Source organism: Ciconia boyciana, chromosome 7 (genome assembly GCF_034638445.1).
Source record: "Ciconia boyciana chromosome 7, ASM3463844v1, whole genome shotgun sequence".
NCBI lineage: Eukaryota > Metazoa > Chordata > Aves > Ciconiiformes > Ciconiidae > Ciconia > Ciconia boyciana.
In genome coordinates, this window is record NC_132940.1 from 43421520 (window position 1) to 43441007 (window position 19488).

Consider the following 19488-nt stretch of genomic DNA (forward strand, 5'->3'; position numbering starts at 1 on the left):
TCAGGCGCTGTCGTGAGCACCTAGCACAGCTCTTTTAGCTGTTGGGGTCTCTTCCGGAGGTGGGTGTGGGTTCCCAGCGGGGTCCGGGCTCTCGGCCGAGGGCTGCCCGGCCGAGTCAGCCGCCGCGGGGCCAGTGTCACCCTGCGCCCGCTGCAGTGCACGGCAGGACCTGGACAAGGACTTGTTGCTGGCGTTCATGGTGGCTTTGTTGCATCTCAGAAGCGCCAAAAAGCACCTGTAAAACTATCACATGCACATAGAGAACAGCAAGTTAGCAGGAATTTTATTCATTTCACCTTTTATAAGACAGGCTTCATCTTATGGTCTTTATATTAATTTAAGTTCCTGGAACGGTCCTGAAAAAACCATGGATGTAATAATATTTTGTATTAGAAGTTGAATTGTTTTGTAGAAAAAATATGTCCTCATGCTAAGTGGGAGCTTGTGCTGAGGTCAAGGTCTCTATAAGCTAAGGTGGGATGGGGTCCCGGGGAGCAGGAGCTGGGGAAAAGAGCTGCCTGCCTTTTCCCTTCATCTGGGCACACAGACCAGGCACACCAATGAAAGAAGGATAAACCCAAGGAAAACAAAAGAAGTCATTTTGGCCAGTGTTTCATGAACCAGGCAGTGTTAGCACTACTGCAGTATTTCAGCACTACAGGGGACAGGTAAAATGCTAAAATCCAGACGGGGTATTTTGCCTGCTTGCAGATTGGATGCTGTATGTATTTTGAGGAAATTGTGCTTTTAAATTCATTGTTTAGATCAATTTATATTTTCATTGTTCCTTGATTAAAAAGTAGGACGGAGGGGAGAGAGCCAGAAATGAAATTTTCGGACAGGTCTGTAACAGTCGTCCTGTGTTTTTATTTAATACAAATATTACTGACTATATAGCAATACAGAGAATAGAAAGGAATAAAATGCTTTTCAGCCTATTTTCAGGTTTGTAGGAGCCTGTTATTTGACTGAGCTGACTGCGTACTCAGATGCACAGTCAGTCTGCTGTGGCGCGGAGATTTCGGGGAGTGCTGACGGATCACTTGTGCTAGCCTACGGTCAGGTTACTGATATATCCTGTTACTAAAAGCATGGTAGGGATTGAGCTAATTGAATCGCCAATGAAAGCAATGTTGGCTGGTTTGATTTGCGTTCGACCAGGGAAAAGATGAAAGGTTGTGTAATGTGCTTGATTTAAGCTCTCAGATGGGGTTGGTTCAACATCCATTATTCAAGGGATTTTTTCCAGTTGCATGGCAAAGCATACTGTGCATCTGAGAGCAGAGGGAGTCTGTTGCATGAAGTTAAGTAAACTGCCTGTAGCAGAAGAAATACATATTTTACATCTTATGGATTGTCTGCATGGCCTCCCTACAACTGCAGAGTCAAATACTGATAGCTGATCTCTCTAGGGTCAAGAGTCCAAACCCACTTTCATGGTAATTTTCAGTACAACACAGCTGATAGCAACAAGCTCTGACAACTCTTGCTATCAACGCCAAGTAAAAAATCATGCAGCTCTTTTGTCAGCAGACTTGCTTGCTAGGGAAAATGGCTTTTGAAAAGTTTCACACATTTTTGCTTCATCTGAAATTCCTTTTTTTAATGAGAAACTGAAATTTCTCAGGAATTAAAGACCTGCTTCATAATAAAAATAATTATATTTTTTTCATCAGCCTCTCACCTCTGAGCATTGAAATATTAAGCAGCTTGAAAACTTGTGGAGAATATTGTCTATTTTTCTGGGTTTTGCTTCCCCCCCCCCCCCCCCCCTTGTGGTCAAGTTCATGTGGGTGGGTGAGGCTCTTATCAGCCATCTTGCTGTAGTTGCTTAATCCCCAGGAAATTTCTGTTACAGTTTAAGAGTATCTTTTATCTGTTTAACCTTCACCTACCCCTTGCCTGGAGGCATTTGCTCAATGCGAATGTTATTTTATCTGGCCTGTTCTCTCATTTTATCCATCCTGATTAGAGATTTCTGAACATTTACCAAAGTAGGGGGGGAAGCCGGGACATAGAATTGCTTTAGAAATACCATGAAATTAGAGGGAAATGAAAGCTGCATCAGTTATCAAGGTATCTCCTATAGATTTCCATAGCATCAGGAATGCTGTCAGTGTTGACCCTGGTTATCTTATCTGGATGGCCAGCATCTCCTGTTTGCACCCGAAGTCTGCCTGGCACTCCTGTGTGCTCTCCCCGGACCCCCGGGAGGGCGGGTGCAGCCATGGGTGCAGTGCTTCTCCCAGTCCTTTCTCAGCCCTCAGTTTGCAAAATGCCCCGTGAATATTTTGCAAATCAAAAAGGCAACAGGGATGCTGCTGGACAAAAACACCCCAGCTTAGGCGTAAGGGCAAGGGGGTGATTCTGGTGCAGGTCTCATGGTACCGGACAGGCTATAACTCCCCAGGCACTGGATTGCTGCTGGCAGATGGATTTTTCTGCAAAAGCGTCTCTTGCTGGGAGCTGGGCTGGCTTCCAGCTGGTCTGTGCTCCGGTGCTCGCTGGCATAGCTAGCTGCTATCCCAGGGGCAGCTGACAGTTACTCAGGGGTCAAGAAAACCCTCACCTCAAAACAGGAATAAAACTTCTGTGACCAGTTAGATGATCCAATAGCCAAAAAGGTCAGAGGTCTAAAATGTACGTATAAATAAACACCAGCGTTTTGAGTGCTGCGTGAACAAAATACTCTAGTTCCTGGGAGTTCCTCTTGTGATTGTAGTTGTGGAGCTTAATTTAGGGATATGAAAAACATGGACCTGCAACGTTAGATAGGAAGAGCAGGCTGTGTGAGAACGAGAGGGTGCTGGAGGAAAGGTGGAGGGAGCGCTGAGTTGTTGTGCTGAAACACAACCTGAGACAACACAGGTTAACTTGTTTGATCATCTTGTGTGTTTGGGGGTTGGTTTGGTTTTTGGGTTGGTGGGGGGTGTTTGCATGGCTTGCTAAGGAATAAATCTCGCTTTATCCTGCTCTGTCCATCCCTCCTCTCTGCACACAGCTCACTTTTGAACCTGTTTTGGAGCCAGATCTAACAGAGGAATTAGTAATGCCACTTTTCTAGATGAGTTTCATGAAGAGAGGTAGCTGGACAGAGGTGGGAGAACTGGAAAGAAACAGCAGAATAAGCACGAAGGATCTTATAATCCACCGAAGAGCCCTTCCTGGGCACTGCCATGAGGCAGACCCTGCAGGAGCCTGTGTTTCCGTGGCTCTGCTGCTTGTGGAGCAGCCTCTGGGCAGGCGCTTGCTTTGTGTCCCTTGCACAGAGGTGGGTAGAGCCCCCGTGCTTCCAGGGGAGCAGCAAGCTTCTCTGTTCGGGGAGCAAAGCTGTCACTGTTAGCAGAAAAGCTCAGGTGTTTAATACGAAGGATTTCACACATGTGTGGGAAACATTAAAACAACCTGTGTCAGCATTTTCTGATCTGAGGTGCTTCTACTGTCTTCTCCTTTGAGTGTAGTGAAACTCAGACTATTGACTTCTTGGTGGTCTGTACTGAAGATAGAAACCTGAACACTGATCGCTGCTAAAATACTAACTGAGCAATGAAAACCAAGTGGCATTTAGAAGAAAAATACAAAACAAAGCACGTACATAACCCCAGTAGTCAAAGTTTATGGTGAACTTAAGGGACGTGTTTGACATGGATAAAATCAGTTTAATTTGTGTCTACCTGCTGCTTCTAAGCAACCTCTTTAGTAAAAAGATTGATTAATTAAGAAAGCATCTGTAGAAAAGATAACTCCTCCGCACAGTCTGTGTTGTTTCATAGAGTGATCCTTCCAGCCCATGAACATGCTAAGATTAGCCTGTGATTTTTAAACGGCCTCTCTTGGTTTTACGGGGGTTGCACATGTCTGAAGTGATGCACAGTTATCTTTGCAGGGTGGAGACTCTGGCCATGGGAATGGGTCAGGTGCAGAGCAAGCTGGTGAGGGGCGAGTCACCCAGGCTTCTTCATGTCTCTGCAACGGGATTTGGGCTGAGATGGCAGTTACCAGTTACTGTAATTAGCTCAGGGCTTCCATCCCTCCCCTGGGTACCAGAATCAACAGGTCATGCTGCTGCAGTTTATAAGCTTGGCTCTAGCTGGTGCTGCTCCTTGACGTGGGAGCAAGGCTTAGCACGGTAGTAAGCACAGTGAAGCACTAAGAGCTGTTGGTCCGTTTGGGTGCTTTCCCCCTGGTAAGGGATCGTAATATCTCTTCAATGTTCCAGGCAGTGTCATGAGAGAATTTATTTAAAAAAATAAATAGTAAAGGAGAAGGGAAAGAATTGTTCATGTCACAGGGAGAAAGGGATTTCTGCAGGAGGCTGAGCACGAGCAGAGAAAGCAACATACTCCCCCGAGCTGTTAGTGACAGTGAGTAGAGCTGATGGACAGTGTCATGGAAACTTTTTACTCCCTGGGGAATTTCTCATGCCCCAGTAAAAACATCCACAGTTACTGCCAGACTTCACATCCATCCTTTACCATCATAATTTGTTTTCAAGAGAGAGTGAGTGATTTACTATCTGTGCTTCCTCACAGCTTCCAAAAATCATTTCAAGTGGAGGATTTGCTGGACTCAGAGAAACAAATTATCCATCTGCTATAATACCAGAAATACAAAGATCAGTGAAATGTGCCTGACTTAGTGGGCTGATGGAGCTGAAGATGGTTGAGGGACTGGACTAGCTCTGATGCTCTCTGCTTGTTCTCTGTAGATCTCTGTTCATCCCCCCTCCTCTTCAGAGCTTTTATTCTGCGTCCCTGCGCAAGGTGCTACCCCACCTTCTGCCCGTTGTGTGCTGTGCATCAGCTGGACGTTTTTTCTCATGAACAGCATTGCGTTTTGTTAGCTTGCACAAGGAAATGTAGCCTACCGGGAGGGGAAAGGGGGAAGGTTTCATGATTTTGAAACCTTTCCCCTGCTGGATCATGAGTTTCCCCCCTGCTGGGTGTGGGACTACAGCTGGGACCAGCACACGGTCCTCCCTTTCCCTGAGTGTGGGGAAGGGCTCGGGTGAAACCCAGCCACCTCCAGCCCGGCAGGGGAGTCGCACACATCAGCTTCCCTCTCCTGGGATCGCTGGGTGCATTTGACACTATTTGCAGAAATCCCCCGTGTGCTGATTAAGGGAGAATATATTTTCTGGTTTGGCCATTTCTGGGAACTTTTCAGACAAAGTAGAACTAAGTGTATCAAGAAAGAAACCTGCTCTTTGAGCCCTAGGGACTAGTTAGCAGCAGCAGGAGGAAAGAAAAGCAAATACTAACAGCACTGTAAGGGGCACGAAGCAAGAAGGAGTTATAGGGCCCATTTTCACTGGATCAGGAAAAAGAAAGGAGAGAAATCTTTGCACAGAGCGGGTGACAGAAGAGCAGATAGGTAGCCTTATAAAGCTTCTTCTACTCTTCTCCTCTATTTTATCTGATGAATAATTTTCCTCTACAGAGATTAGATCCTGACAGCCTCCTGACTGTACAAGCCAGAATCTAATTGAGGAGTGTATTAGCTTAACAAATGTGAGCTAATGCCATGTGTGTTTCAGGGGATGCAAACTTGGGTCAGCAAGGGGGTTTCAGAGCAGTCAGACAGACACAAGTTGTCACGGGAGGGTCTGTCTTTCCCCCCACACTACTGTGCGAAGGCTCTGGCATCCTCCCAGGCAGGCAGCGGCACGAGTGGAAATGTCACCCCAAATCTGCACAGCATCTTTAGTCTTCACCTCGCCTCAGCTCACAGTTTCCATTTGAGGGTCTGGGAGGGATCGAAGAATGAAAATGGCAAATCCAATACCAGTTGAGGAGAAATAGTCCTGCTACTGGTGCCTGGGTATCTGTATCTGAAGTTTCTAAGGGGAGAAAAGTAGGGTTGAAACAAAAGTGGGTACTCTTGGGCTGAATTGACAGCTGCATGGTGGTGTGAAGCATTTCTCTCTTCTGCTCTGTGTTGAATATCGTGAAAACCCATGTTCTCCTGGCATGACTTGAATCTTCACCAGAAAAAGAGGTGTTATTTATGGGCACCTTTCAGCAAGGTAGAAGTACTGAAAGATTTCCAGGGGACCTCCAATGCCTTCTCGAGCTGCCTAAAGATGGGGGTTTCCGTCCCCTTTGGCATTGCAGCTGCTGGTGAGCTGTACCAGGGTGGGTTGCCAGCACCGAGGAGCCTAGTCCCCCTTAGCCAGCAGCACGCTTGGCTCAGAGCGGTCTCTTATCCCTGCCTTTAGCATCAGACCTGAGGTGCCACATCTGCAACAGGGCCAACAGCACTCCGGCGCTGACAGCAGTAGCATGCTGCTCATCGCGGAGATGAGGGCGATGCTCAGGACATGGTGCTCTGCCTGCTGACTCTGACGGGGCTGAAACTCATCCTTTTGGATGAATAAAAGGGATCATTCGTTATGCATACAGCAATTTTTTTAGACAAAGTTTCCAAAGGGAATGAATCAATACATCATATGTATTCTGAGATGGAGCTGGGCAGGGCCAGAAATTCATGTCTTGCTGGCAGGATATGGAGAATCACAGTTATTCACTTACTGTGCACAATGTTAAAGGTATTATCAAGCCTCTGTCTTGTGTTTTCTGTCTGGTGAGGGTAGTCCTGAGGCCAGCCCTCTAGCTGGAAGCACAGCCCCAGCTACATCTACAGCCCCTTGCCTGCTACCCTCCTGCCATCTATTTTTTGGCTCTCTGCATGGCAGAGGGAGGGAAATGCAGGATTTGAAGTGAGCTGTGCTGTCCCCTGCTCCAGGGTCAGCTCCTCCAGTGGTGTTTTTAGACAGATCCTCACTGGTCATAGCTCCCACCAGCTGTTAGGAGGTGCAGAGTAGGACAGAAGAGTGACTGAAGGATTTGAGGGAGGATTAAAGAGTAAATAGGGGAAGAGAAAGTTGATGTTGCAAAGAAGAGGGGTTACTGTGGGCAATTGTGCTGTGCCAGGGCATGGCATAGGGTAGCAAAGGCTCTCATCCTTACAAGACTTCATGTATCTGAATTAACTTCAGACAGTATCTGATGCCTTCACACTTGCCAGAACATTGATTTCTTCTCCTCCATATTTAACTTGCTGTTCATCAAATTGTGTAGTGGAAAGGAAGGACCCATCAGTTGCTATTTGGACATGTGCGAAGTTGGTTGTCTAACATCCAAAAGTCCAGATTTCTCAATTAAATTTGTTCCTCATAGCCCTTTTTCTGTGCTTCCCTCTCATATGGTTTTTCAGTGATGTCACCGATATGCTCTTTATTTCCCCTTCTTATTTCTTTACTTCTTGCATACTTTGAATCTGAGTAAACATAAGGATAACATTTTACTTACCTGTTTGTTCAGAAATATGTAGATGATGGGGTTGTAGACTGTGCTGCTTTTGGCAAGGATGGATGGGATGATGCTGGCTGCAGGGGTGATGAGACCAGGTTTCCCAAACGTAGCTATAAGTGCCACAGTTGCATACGGCAGCCAGCAAAGGAGAAAGCAAATTACCATCACCACCACCATGATCAGGATGCGCTGCTCCCGGGTCCGACCCATCCCTTTATTGATGCCACTCACCTGGGTGGGAGAGAGGCACAAATACACTCTTAGCATTGCTCATACTGGGAGCAGATGATGGGAGCAGATGATGATGCATGGGAGCTCCCAGAGTGGCCACACTAGGGGCAGGCTTGGCAGTGTCATCTGAAATGCTGATGGCTGAAGAGAGCTGGCCAATGTGGGCAGGGTTTGTATGTTATGTACCCAAAGTGTGTACGTAACAGTTGGAATAGGATTACTGATAGCGCTGTTCATCTAGAATAGCCTTCTCCAGCTTTCTCTAATCACAGCATTTAATGTGAGTATCTTGGGCAGGAAGGAAGAAGGGGGAACCTGCCCTGTCTAACTGGCCCTGGAGGACAGTTGGACCCAGTGCTCCCAGAAGGACTGCTTGTCTGAGTCCTACCAGTAGTGATGCACCCAGCCAAGGACGAAATGCTCTGTACCCAGAGGCCACTGGGGAGGAGACAGGAGACAGGCAAGAACATGAAGAACAAGGGCTTGAGAAAACTTTCTCCCCTGAATCCATTGGAAAAGTCAGCAGTTGAATTCAACTGATTTACAACAGGCTCCTTCTCTGTACTTGGGGCTCACGTGTACTCGTAAGTAAATATATACAGTATTGTATATAAATACTGCTGTCTTATGCCTCACCCTTGTTTCCTAGTTTTCAGTATGTTTTGAAAATTGGACCTTTTACTGATTGTTGTGTAATGCCTGCGCTGCCAAGTGCTGCAGTAAGCACGAGAAACTAACTATTACAAGCAGTTTTACGGGGAATCCAGCGGGTTGTATTTGTGTGCTGGAAGTCACCTTGAGACTAATTAAAAAACCAAACCAAAACTGTTCAAAAAGTAGAACATATCTGTAATTGCCTGCTGAGGGAACTCGAATACCAAGTACTTTATAAATATCCTGCTAATGTGCAAATGAAATCTTTTATGACACTTGTCTGTGATTTAAAAGAAAAAAAGTGGTATTTGCCATTAGGCAAATAAAGTTGTTAATCAAAATATTTCCATTAGTGAGAGGTGAATATTTCACTCAGAGACACCCACAGGCATCAGTAGCTCAGATTTGTTCACAGACATCTCAGACAGAAAGCTCACATTTATCTTGTTATATTGTATTTCATGGAGTTGATATGAATTCTGTATGACGTCTTCCCTGTGTTCAGATTTTTTGAAAGTCTGCCACAACTTGGTATAAAACTTTACAAGATGCTCAGGTTGTGTAATGAAGTAGAAACAGCCGGATTGGGGCACATGTGTACAGGGATGGAGATGAAAGAGGAGTTGCGTTTTGCATCATGCGCTCTTGATTTTCAGGCTCCCGAGAAAGAGGCACTGAAAGGCATCGGCAGCCACGTGCCAGGGTGCTTATCCCCACACGAAATCCCAGTTTCTTTGTGCCTTCCTGAGACCCTCCTGTCCACCATCCCATGCCAGGAGACACCCAGGGCGGGTGGTGGGTGATGGCTTGTGAGTGGTGCACCTTGAGGAAAACAAAAGCTCCTTTTTTTCTATTGATTTATATTGATTTTAGAAAAGGCAACCCAACAACCCTTTCCTCTTCTTTCAGGTAAGGTCAGAGAAGACAAATGTTTTCCGGATGTTTTCCAGATCAAAATCAGCCTGGTCTGAGGCTGAGCGTGAGAGGAGGACTCTGGAGGTATTTCCCATTTAATAACTTTTAGCAGAGCTCAGGTCACAGGGCAGCTGGTGTAACGCTTGGTCTCCACATCTCTTTCTGAATATCCTGACGCAGCGTGACACACAGCTAAACAGGGAGAAACAGCTGCTCCTTGTCACTGGGTTGAACATTGACATAAAGCTAGTGGGGTACTTCTGATGGTGCATGTTCTACCAGCGCAACGCACCCGTCTCAGGCAAACCAATATCATGTATTACTCTCTTTACTTTCTAAGTATGTTATCCTTTCCTAAAAAAAAGAAAAGCTTGCAGTTTTCAGACTGATGCTGACAGGGAATGGCTTCACAGGTAAGCAAGGAAAGGCTTTAATTTCCTTGCCAGCAGTAGGAAATTTTTATTTTCATCCTATGAGGCCAGAAAGTTTGAATATCCTCCCACTTCTGTAATTCTCCTTGAAGCATTTTTGCTTTCAATTACAAGGCTCCCCTGGTCAGTCAAGGAAATCTGAGACCTTGATATTCATATTCAAGGTGAAAGTTTACATGCAGAAAACTTTTGCAAAACTAAACAAACTCAGCAACCTTGAAATGGTGGTGGTACCTCAGCAGCAGCTGGTGACTCAGATGTACCACACAACTCCAGGGCTGTGCCCAGACTTGCCATCGGATCAACTTCTGTAGATGGACAAAAGCAAAGAGCTGTGTGATGCTGGTAAGTGGTGCTGTGGGCTTTTAGTTTAATTTTGTCTTGACAACTTCCAGGGAAAGTAAGAGCACAAGTCTGGCCCAGGTAGCTTGTCCGTAGTTGCTGGCCTGTAGTTGCTGGCCCAGAAAGTCAGCCCAGGTTGTTTCTGGCTTAGGGCTAACAGCACTGATGCTGCTGCAGGAATTTAGCGCAGGGTTACCCTAGCAGTGCACTGAGCTGCTATAAAGTGTCCTTCACTTCTGGTTTGGTCAAAAATCTAAACCTCAATCAGCTGTGCAAGAATGAAAAGAAAAAAACCTCTCGCTATTTCTCTAGGTTTTGCTATAGAAAACAGCCACAGAAAATGTGCTTTTATAGCTTTATGTTTTCTTTGCTGGAAATTGAGTCTCTGTTTTTCCTAAAAATGATCTTTTCAGTTTTCTAAAATTTATGATGCTTCTGTATCACTCATTCCATATGTTGCATGTGTGGTCCAGTGTACCGAGTTAGCAGGATTGGAGGGGTTCATCTCCAGTGTAGTTGGAGGCCCTGGTCACATCTTGCTCTTACAGTGATGTTTTCACGTGCTTCCCATAGGTGTTAATTTTTACATGGAAAATGAACAAAAAGGTCAGGAAGGAATCTCTGCAAACATTTGCCGTACCCAGTTAAGGTCCTGACTACGTTTGTCCTGGGCTCTGTTCAGCATTCAGTCCCTGCCATGGGCAGGCAGTAAAGGCTGATGTTGGGAACCATTGCTGAGTAGTGAAAAGATGGCTTCCCAATGGGCTGGAGTCACATTCCATGACAATTTATGTGAGCAGAAAGAAGGCTAAGGTACTGGAAATGTTACTGTGCATTCATTCTGCATGTAAGCTGTCCTTTTTTTCCGAGAGCTTACCATAACAGTCTTCACTGTGCCCTTTCCAGCTAAAACTCAGCTGAAGCTTGATCACAGATGCCAAACACTGGGGCCAATGAAGTGTTTAATCCTATACATTATATAGGCATTTCTGTATGAGCTGATGGAATATGCACTCTCTTAATGCAACCCACAACTTCAGGGCTTGCTGGATGCAGCAGGAGTTTGTTGCACTGCCTGTTTTACAGTGTCAGCCTGGGACACTGTAAACCATGATTTGCCTGTGCTATGTATTAACCTCTGCTATTAGACAGGATCCATGGTGGAGATGGCCATGAACACAGAAGGACAGTCTCTGTGCTGAGATCTGTCATTTAATTGCTACGTTACTTTATGTTTTCTACTACAGAGAGGCACCTCTCAATGGTGATTCAGCCTGCAGAAGTGATTAATTTGCCTCTGTGCTGGTTTTGGCTGGGATAGAGTTAATTTTCTACTTCCCATCACCAGGCCAACAGATGTTGTTCAGCCATCTCCAGGAAAGCAGGGCTCCATCATGCATAAAGGTTAATTGGGAAGACAAGTGCCATCGCTCTGAATGTCCCCCCCTTCCATCTTCTTCCCCCGGCTTTATATGCTGAGCACAACATCATATGGTATGGAATAGCCCTTTGGTCAGTTGGGGTCAGGTGTCCCAGCCGTGTCCCCTCCCAGCTTCTTGTGCACCCCCAGCCTCCTCGCTGGTGGGGTGGGGTGAGGAGCAGGAAAGGCCTTGGCTCTGTGTAAGCACTGCTCGGCAGTAACTAAAACATCCCTGTGTTATCAACACTGTTTTCAGCACAAATCCTAAACATAGCCCCATACTAGCTACTGTGAAGAAAATTAACTCTATCCCAGCCAAAACTAGCATATTCTCCACCCCTTATTCCATACCATTTACATCATGTTCAGGTCCCACACTATCCAATACATCCTTATTACCCACCACCCCCATTCCCATCCTTTGATATAATACACAGATATCATTCCCTTAGTCTATGGACCACCCCTGTGAAATGTCTGTAAAATGTCCATCAATGTTCACAAAATGTCCATTGAGTTCCTTTAGTCCATGACTTTGGGCTCCATCTCTTATGGTGGTCACTCAGGACAGGAGAGGTGGTGTGTTGCATGGAGTTACTGGGCACCAAAGCCAGCTCAGGTTGGGTCACTGCTGCACTTGCACTGCTTCTTGTAAGGCTTCTCCTCCATTGGTTCAGGTGGTTCCTGCTATAGTAATTCCCATAACATGCAACTCAAATCCCAGGTTACAACAATTTAAAGGTATTTCCATTACAGTCTCCACCCCTGGTCCCTTTGGACCAGACAATCAGGTTTAACATTGCAATGAACTCCTCCCCTTGCCCCTGCTCCAGCTTGGACTTATCCCCAGAGTGCAGTCCCTTAGGGGTGCACCTGCTCCCAGTGGAGCCTTATCTATGAGCCACAGTTTCTCCAGGGGTATACCTGCTGCGGCATAGACTTATCCACAGCCACAGTCGCTTTGAGGTGCACTTGTTCCAGCATGGCCTTCTCCATGGGCCACAATGCCTTCAGAGATACGCCTGCTCCAGAGTGGCCTTACCCACAGCCACAGGCCCTTCAGGAGTAAACCTGCTCCAACATGGCCTTACCCACGGCTGCAGTCCCTCCAGGGGTGTACCAGCTTTGTCGTGGGCTTAGCCATGGCCACACACTTTGAGGTGCTCCAGCATGACCTCATGCACAGCCACAGATGCTTCAAGGTGTACCTGCTGCAGCATGGACTTATCCACAGCCACAGATGCTTCAAGGTGTACCTTCTCCAGCGTGGACTTATCCTTGGGCCACAATCCTGTCAGAGGTATACCTGCTGCAGCACAGACATAACCACAGCCACAGACGCTTTGAGATGGACCTGCTCTGGCATGGGCTCATCCACAGTCACAAATGCTTCAGGGTGGTCCATAGACTAAGGGAATGATATCTGTGTATTGTATCAAATGATGGGAAGGGTGGTGGTGGGTAATGAGGATGTATTGGATAGTGTGGGACCCGAGCATGATGTAAATGGTATGGAATAAGGGGTGGAGAATATGCTAGTTTTGGCTGGGATAGAGTTAATTTTCTTCACAGTAGCTAGTATGGGGCTATGTTTTGGATTTGTGCTGAAAACAGTGTTGATAACTCAGGGATGTTTTAGTCACTGCTGAGCAGTGCTTACACAGAGCCAAGGCCTTTTCTGCTCCTCAGACCACCCCACCAGCGAGGAGCTGGGGGTGCACAAGAAGCTGGGAGGGGACACGGCTGGGACAGCTGACCCCAACTGACCAAAGGGATATTCCATCCCATATGATGTCATGCTCAGCATATAAAGCTGGGGAAGAAGAAGGAAGGGGGGAGATGTGGAGTGATGGTGTTTGTCTTCCCAATTAACTGTTACACATGATGGAGCCCTGCTTTCCTGGAGATGGCTGAACACCTGCCTGCCCATGGGAAGGAGTGAATGAATTCCTTGTTTTGCTTTGTTTGTGCGCGCAGCTTTTGCTTTACCTATTAAACTGTCTTTATCTCGATCCACAAGTTTTCTCACTTTTACCCTTCCGATTCTCTCCCCCATCCCACCTGGGGGCGAGTGAGCAAGTGGCTGTGTGGTGCTTAGTTGCCGGCTGGGGTTAAACTATGACAGCCTCTCTTTTTTTTCAATGACCATAATTGGGAACTTATACATCCACCCTCCTAGTGTAGGAGTGGAAATGCTCACAAATACAGTATTTGTGTGGTGTGGCACTGGATGCCATGGACAGGAGAAGGAGATGGACAAGAGACTAATGCAACAAACAATAAGAACAGGTTTCAATAGATGTCACTGTGGACACAGCAAATTCCTGGCTGATATTGCTGACACATACTGTGCTGAAATAACAGAGTCATCACATTGCTAGGAAAGTGAAATATGTGTTTTCAGCAATGGATATGGAAATTGCTCAGTAACATCCAGGACTGGAGAGCACAGCTGAGTATACCCATGGCTGCCTGGGAGGTTTAGCCATGAAGCTCCCACTGGAATTAATTCCTGAAGCCCCAGGATGATCTGAGAATCTCAGCTGAGTGACTGACTATGTTTTCTCTTGTTTTTTTTTGTGAAACTGCCGTAGTATTTAGAGCTTGGAGAGTTGACAAGGACACTCACGGGACTAGGAGGATGATCCTTGAGAAAAGTTGGAATTAAGGGAGATAGAGGAAAAAAAACTCAACCAAACTGGGTATGCGATGGTGTGAGCACACCATCTGAGGCCCCTGGCTTATGTGAGCAAAGCTGCTGTATTTCTCTAAAGCAGGCAGCACAGGCACCCCTGTGCTGTGGCAGCAGCTGAACCACCTTCAGACATCACTGCCTGTTCATCAAGAAATAGTGCCTGAGAGCTATGAAATCAGATATACCCGGTTATACTCTACTCTGGTGAATTAATAGCTGCAGTTACTTGATACATACTAGAGAACCAGACTACAACCTAATAAAGTTGCAATTAAATTGCATTGCCTGTACATTAAAGGTCAATCCAATTTCTTTTAAAGTGGATGTGAGACTTCCTGATGGTCCCTGCTCATCAGCTTATGCCCAACTTTTAAGAATTGATAAACGTAGGTAGCGGGTTTGCAGTAGATATGTGGGATGCTTCAGGGGAAACTCTCAACCCTTTGAAGTGTTACTGTGCCATCTGTTCTTGGTTGATGCTCGTAACTCAGGTCAGGAGATCTATGGCCATGCACATCAATATATCTGTGTGTTGCTTGGAAAGAGCTACGAGGTGCTTAAAATGACATCAGGTGTATCCTGTGCACAAAGCAGGCTGCCAAGGGAGCCTGGCGAGCGGGGACGGGAGGTCCAGAGTCGATGAGACCTCTTGGCATGAGAATAGCCTACCTCTGCAAGCATGGGCTCACTCAGCAAAGGTTGAGCAAAAAGAAATGGAAGCCTAGCAGAAAGCTTCAAACAGTAAGTCAACAGGGTGCTTACAGAAAGGAAATAAGTTAGCCTTGGAAGCTATTGCTGGGGCTTAATGAGAATTTCCTTGAAGCTCTGAAACAGTGGTCAGTGATACTGTGGTCAGTTTAACAGTAGCTCATGGTCTCTCCTAATAATAAAAAAAGTTTTGCTTGGAGAGGAAATACTGATGTTTATCAAGGAAAATAAATGGCTGATGCTACCATCCAGAAATGTTGCAAGATCAAGTTAGATTTTATTTTTAAGGAAGTTTCTTCTATCCCTCCTAACATGTAAGTCTTTGAATTATGCTTAAAAGCTTCTCCCTGCAATCATAAAACCTAGAAACATGTTACCCATGTTCATAATGAAAATATTACCATATAATCTTTAATTCAGAGCTTAGGCTTTCTTAAAATTCCCATGCATTCAGTGCCTTGTTATGAAAACAAGAGTGAGAAAAGCAAGTTCCAACTTTGTGTTATATTTCTGTTTTAATGCTTGTCCATGAGAGGAGTGCTTTGCTCCTGGCAGACCTTGTGCTTTTACTCCACAAAACAGATTTTACGCTGATGTAACAGTCTTGAAACCAGCGGGTCAGACTGCAGTACAGCACAAGGAAAGAGGGGGAAGAGCAAAGCTGGAGACAGGACTTAAAATGACTTGAGGCAAAAAGCAGCAACAATGCTGGTTTGTCACTTGGAAACTTCTGCCTCTCCAGTTTCCTAGTGTGCTGCTTATCTGGTCTAGATCGAGTAAATTAACATCTCGTGAGGCTTAGCAGTATCATTGTCCTGATGACAAAACCCCAAATTCCTTCATCTGAGTCAAAGACAAACCTCTTCTAGTGCCCCTTGCACGATGCCAACTAAGCAAGTTCCCAGCTGGTTGGGCTTGTTGGGGTCTAGGTCTTTCCTCTGTGCAAGAGGACAGTTACTAAACCCCTCCGAGATTTTTTATATATATATATATATATATATGTTTGGATATTAGTTCTTTGGGTGTATGCGATTCCTTGTGGAATCTGTGAAATGGAAGAGGCTTATCAGTCCTCTAAAAGTCACAGAAAATGCACCACCACCTTCTGCAGGGACAAGCAGAGCTTCCCCACTCTGCCTTTGGTGAAACTGGGAGGCTCTTCTGCTCCTGGTGCAGCCTGAGCAAAGCTGAGCTAGCAGTGGGGAGCAGAGATGGAAACTGATTTAAAATAGTTGGTATTAGTTTCAGGAGCAAAAAATGCAATTATTCTTAAGGTTGGGAAACCTTCCTCAGCATTTCCAGGAAGGAAGCAAGTGTGTCTGCAGGTGGCGGGTGGAGGGCTGTGGAGACTCTCGCAGTAGCAGTTGCACATTTCTTCCGTGACCACAGCATTCTTGGCACTTGGTTTCTTGCCTGGGACTAAGTGTAATTTTATGGATAATGGAACACCTTATGCACAGGGAGGAATAAAACATCTGTAAGAAATTGCTTTTGCTTCAAACTGCTACTTTCAACCAGAATTCCATCCTTTTTTTGCAAGAGAGATGTAGTCTGAGGAGCTGAACCTCATGTTTGGATTCACTTAGGAGGTGCTCTGCTTTCCCTGCTCAAGGTTTCTGGTCTCACCTACACTGCCCCTGGGCCCACTTCTTGCCCAAGTAGAGATTCAAGAGCAAATGTCCATGAATTACGCAGCTAAGAGATGGCACCCTCTCTTCTAACAGCATGTGGAAATGCAAAGAAATCTTCAACCAGATGAATACTTTTTTGTTATTGAAACTTGATAACAGTCCACATAAGTGATCTGTTTTTCCAGCCAAACATTTCCTTTTTCCCTGCCTTTTTCCTATTCTGTTTTACCTTTCACTCCCTCAGTTACTGAGGCACAGTTTGGGCTGACCTGAGCATCTCATTGCTTTTGGAGTGCTGTAGAGACTTCCACCTCACTCGGCTGTGCTACGGGGGAAGGGAACCAGATGACAAATGTTATGAGCATTCGTGATGTGCAGAATGTCTTGTGCTCCCAAATCCCACTAATGCTTATGCATCAAATTGTATTTAAAAACACACAACTTCAACCCTAAATGCAATATATATTCATATACCTTAATGAGTTTGGTTTATGCCAGAATATCCCAAGTTTGCCTGTTCATACAGAGGGGACACTAACAGCTCCCTTTTGGTGGGTCCAAATAAAACTTTTGGCCCTCGGGCTGTGCTCTCGGTGCTGCCCAGCTCTGCGAGTCGGGTGAAGATTTTCCTCCGCAAATCATCTTTTTTCCAATAAATGAAGGTTGTGGAAAATCTCCCATGGTAAGTGTATTAACAAGAATGATACTGTGGAAATTTGGCCAAAAGCACTTAAAGCTGGATGTAACCAAAAGAAGGTGGTCTCGGGCTGTGTGCCGTTGGAAGGGGATCACACAGCCCCTGCAGGGACCTTCATCGTGCGGGCAAAGGGACCCAGCCCCACCGTTACTGATTGCTTTCTGGAAGCTGCGGTTTCCAATATTAACACAGACTTCTGCCAAAGCTTATAGGGAGGCAAGAGAGGAGAGGGAGAAGAAGAAATCCATTTCCATCCACCGTGCTGATGTCTTTCACCTCTGCTATAGTAATTTTTCTCGTCTCTGAAAGGGCTTGGAAAATGCCAGATGAGTAATAGTAAGGGCCTTGTGCTATGCAAGAGAGCAAGCTCTGTGGCTCGGGCATGCCCTGGAAGTGCTCACAGCATCCTCTCGCACTCACCTCTGTCCTCACAAGGCTGGACCACGTGATTTAAGATTAAGATTTAAATCTCAATTCAGTTCCTTACTTGCCTTTATAAACATAGAGGGCTCCATAACTGTAAGGAAAGGTTTTGTAATCACTAAAAGGGGTTAATTATTAATTTTAAATATCAGAATATTAAAATAATTCATTGTGGCTGATGTTTGCAAAAGCTCGAGTACCAAGTGCGGGCACAGTACAGTGCTGCTGGGAGGTTTCTGGGTCCTAAGCGTTGCCTCGTCCTTCTCCTGTTGAGTTTTCTGTGACACAGCAGGTGTGCTTCTAGGCCTTGGGGCACTTAACTGGGTAAAGCAGAAAATATTTACAGTTCGAAGGAAGCATGTCCTTTGGAGTTATTAATCTGCATAGCACATCTGTCAGTGAGAATGAATATTAAAATACCTCAGTACTACTTATGTTCACACTGGTTTGGTTCCCCTCCTTTTGCATCTTTCTTTGATGCTTTAATCAGTAATGACTGTGATGATAGCACGTTCTTCTCATTGAGAGTGGAGGTTTTCTGAAACATTATGTGATTTCTAGACATAAAATCAAATATTAGCAGAATAGGAGCCTCAGGATATATTCACCCAAGACTGTCCAGAGTGTCCTTGGGGTGTCCAGGAGGGCAGGGTCAGTCCCAGCAAGCAGCAAAGCCCAGACCTAGTGGCTGCAGCCAGCCATGAGGAAGGGTGTCCTAGTGCCTCCCCTTCTAGGGGAGCAGGAGACCCTGCAGTCGTTGCCCAAAGAGCACAGGCAATAGCTGTGCTCCAAGATGGGTATGTTTTAAAAGCAAATTATTGGAATTAGTGCTAGGGTATGTGATAACAGCCAAGTATATCTGCAGAGCAGCTCTGTGCTGATGTGCACTCTTGAGTGGGACCTTTGCAATTGCAGGATGTCTCAGAGAAGGCTCTTGGGCTCCTCTGTGTGGAGTGTTTGCAGTGCTAAACCTCTTCTCCTAGGGAAGAGGGAGCCCTCTCTGTGAATCCAGAGAGCTGGTGATGTGGTGGTTGTATCTTCTGGGACACTCATGTACAGTATTTGATCATTTGGGGGTGAACGTGGCTGCTATTGTGTAAAAACCATGGTGTTTGGGGTAGAGCTGCATTAGGCTTGAAATGGCTCCACACTCTGGGTTAGTGGTTTGCTCTCCTTTCAGTCCCTTGCAGATCTACCCGTAGTTGTCTGAGCTTGAAGAGCACCCCTTTGGGTGCAGGCGTACTGTCGGGGCAGGGGAGGTTGGTCACAGTCCTCCTGTAAGGGTGAGGCAGTAAGTCTCACTCCCCAACTTGAATTTTTGTAGTATTTTTCTCTGCCAAGCCTAGAGGAGCAGTCAGACTGAGCATTATGGGTGAGAGGGTGTTCTCCCAAGGCAACTGCTAATGAGAGGTAATTTGCATTTGGGGGGATTTTAACCGGTGCTTCAAGGACTGCTGCGAGGGGTGCTTCTGTAGAAAGAGACAGGTGGGGCTCACTCATTTGCTGAGCCTCCTCGTTAATTTCTGTTCTGCCTGGTGATAAAATGACTTAGTTCTGGGGGCAGGTTTCTCCCTTCTGTTTCCCACAGCACACTTTCCCTGCAGGTTAGATGGTCGTGGGGTGAAGCCCAGGGCGGTGATGGGGCAGAGAATAGGATGGACAGAAATGCTGCCTGGTAGGTAGCACAGCAAGGGATGTGAGCCTGGGCTGGCCCCGCAGTCCTGCGATACGCAAGAGCATCACGAAGAGCCAGTGGAGGAGGAAAATGTGGCTTCTGGCGCTGGCGGGTGCCTGCTCCGGGAAGAAGGAAAGTGCCGCTCAGCCTGCGGGGCACGGCTGCTCCCTGCTGTCCTGCAGGGTGCAAGTGCTGCGCGAAACTTACCTTCCCTAACTGCAAATGCTTGAACATTTCACTTCCGAGTTTTTGAAGCACCTGCTGAAAAATATTTGAGCTAGAGGAAAAAATAAAAAAAGGTTCTCAGCTGCTTTGTTTTCAACTAGAAAAATCCTTAGTGTGTTCATCAGGTT

At 46.0% G+C, this 19488-nt stretch overlaps 1 protein-coding gene across 1 annotated transcript in view; it reads right to left on the reverse strand.

Annotated features, from left to right (window-relative positions):
• The window catches only part of LOC140654773 (pinopsin-like), a 29850-nt gene continuing 10362 nt past the window's right edge, over positions 1 to 19488 (reverse strand). The window contains exons 3-4 of the mRNA XM_072868486.1: positions 7311 to 7544; positions 1 to 243 (exon numbers count right to left, since the gene is read on the reverse strand). Coding sequence (XP_072724587.1) covers positions 1 to 243; positions 7311 to 7544 — 477 coding nt within the window. The remainder of the gene's footprint in view (positions 244 to 7310; positions 7545 to 19488) is intronic.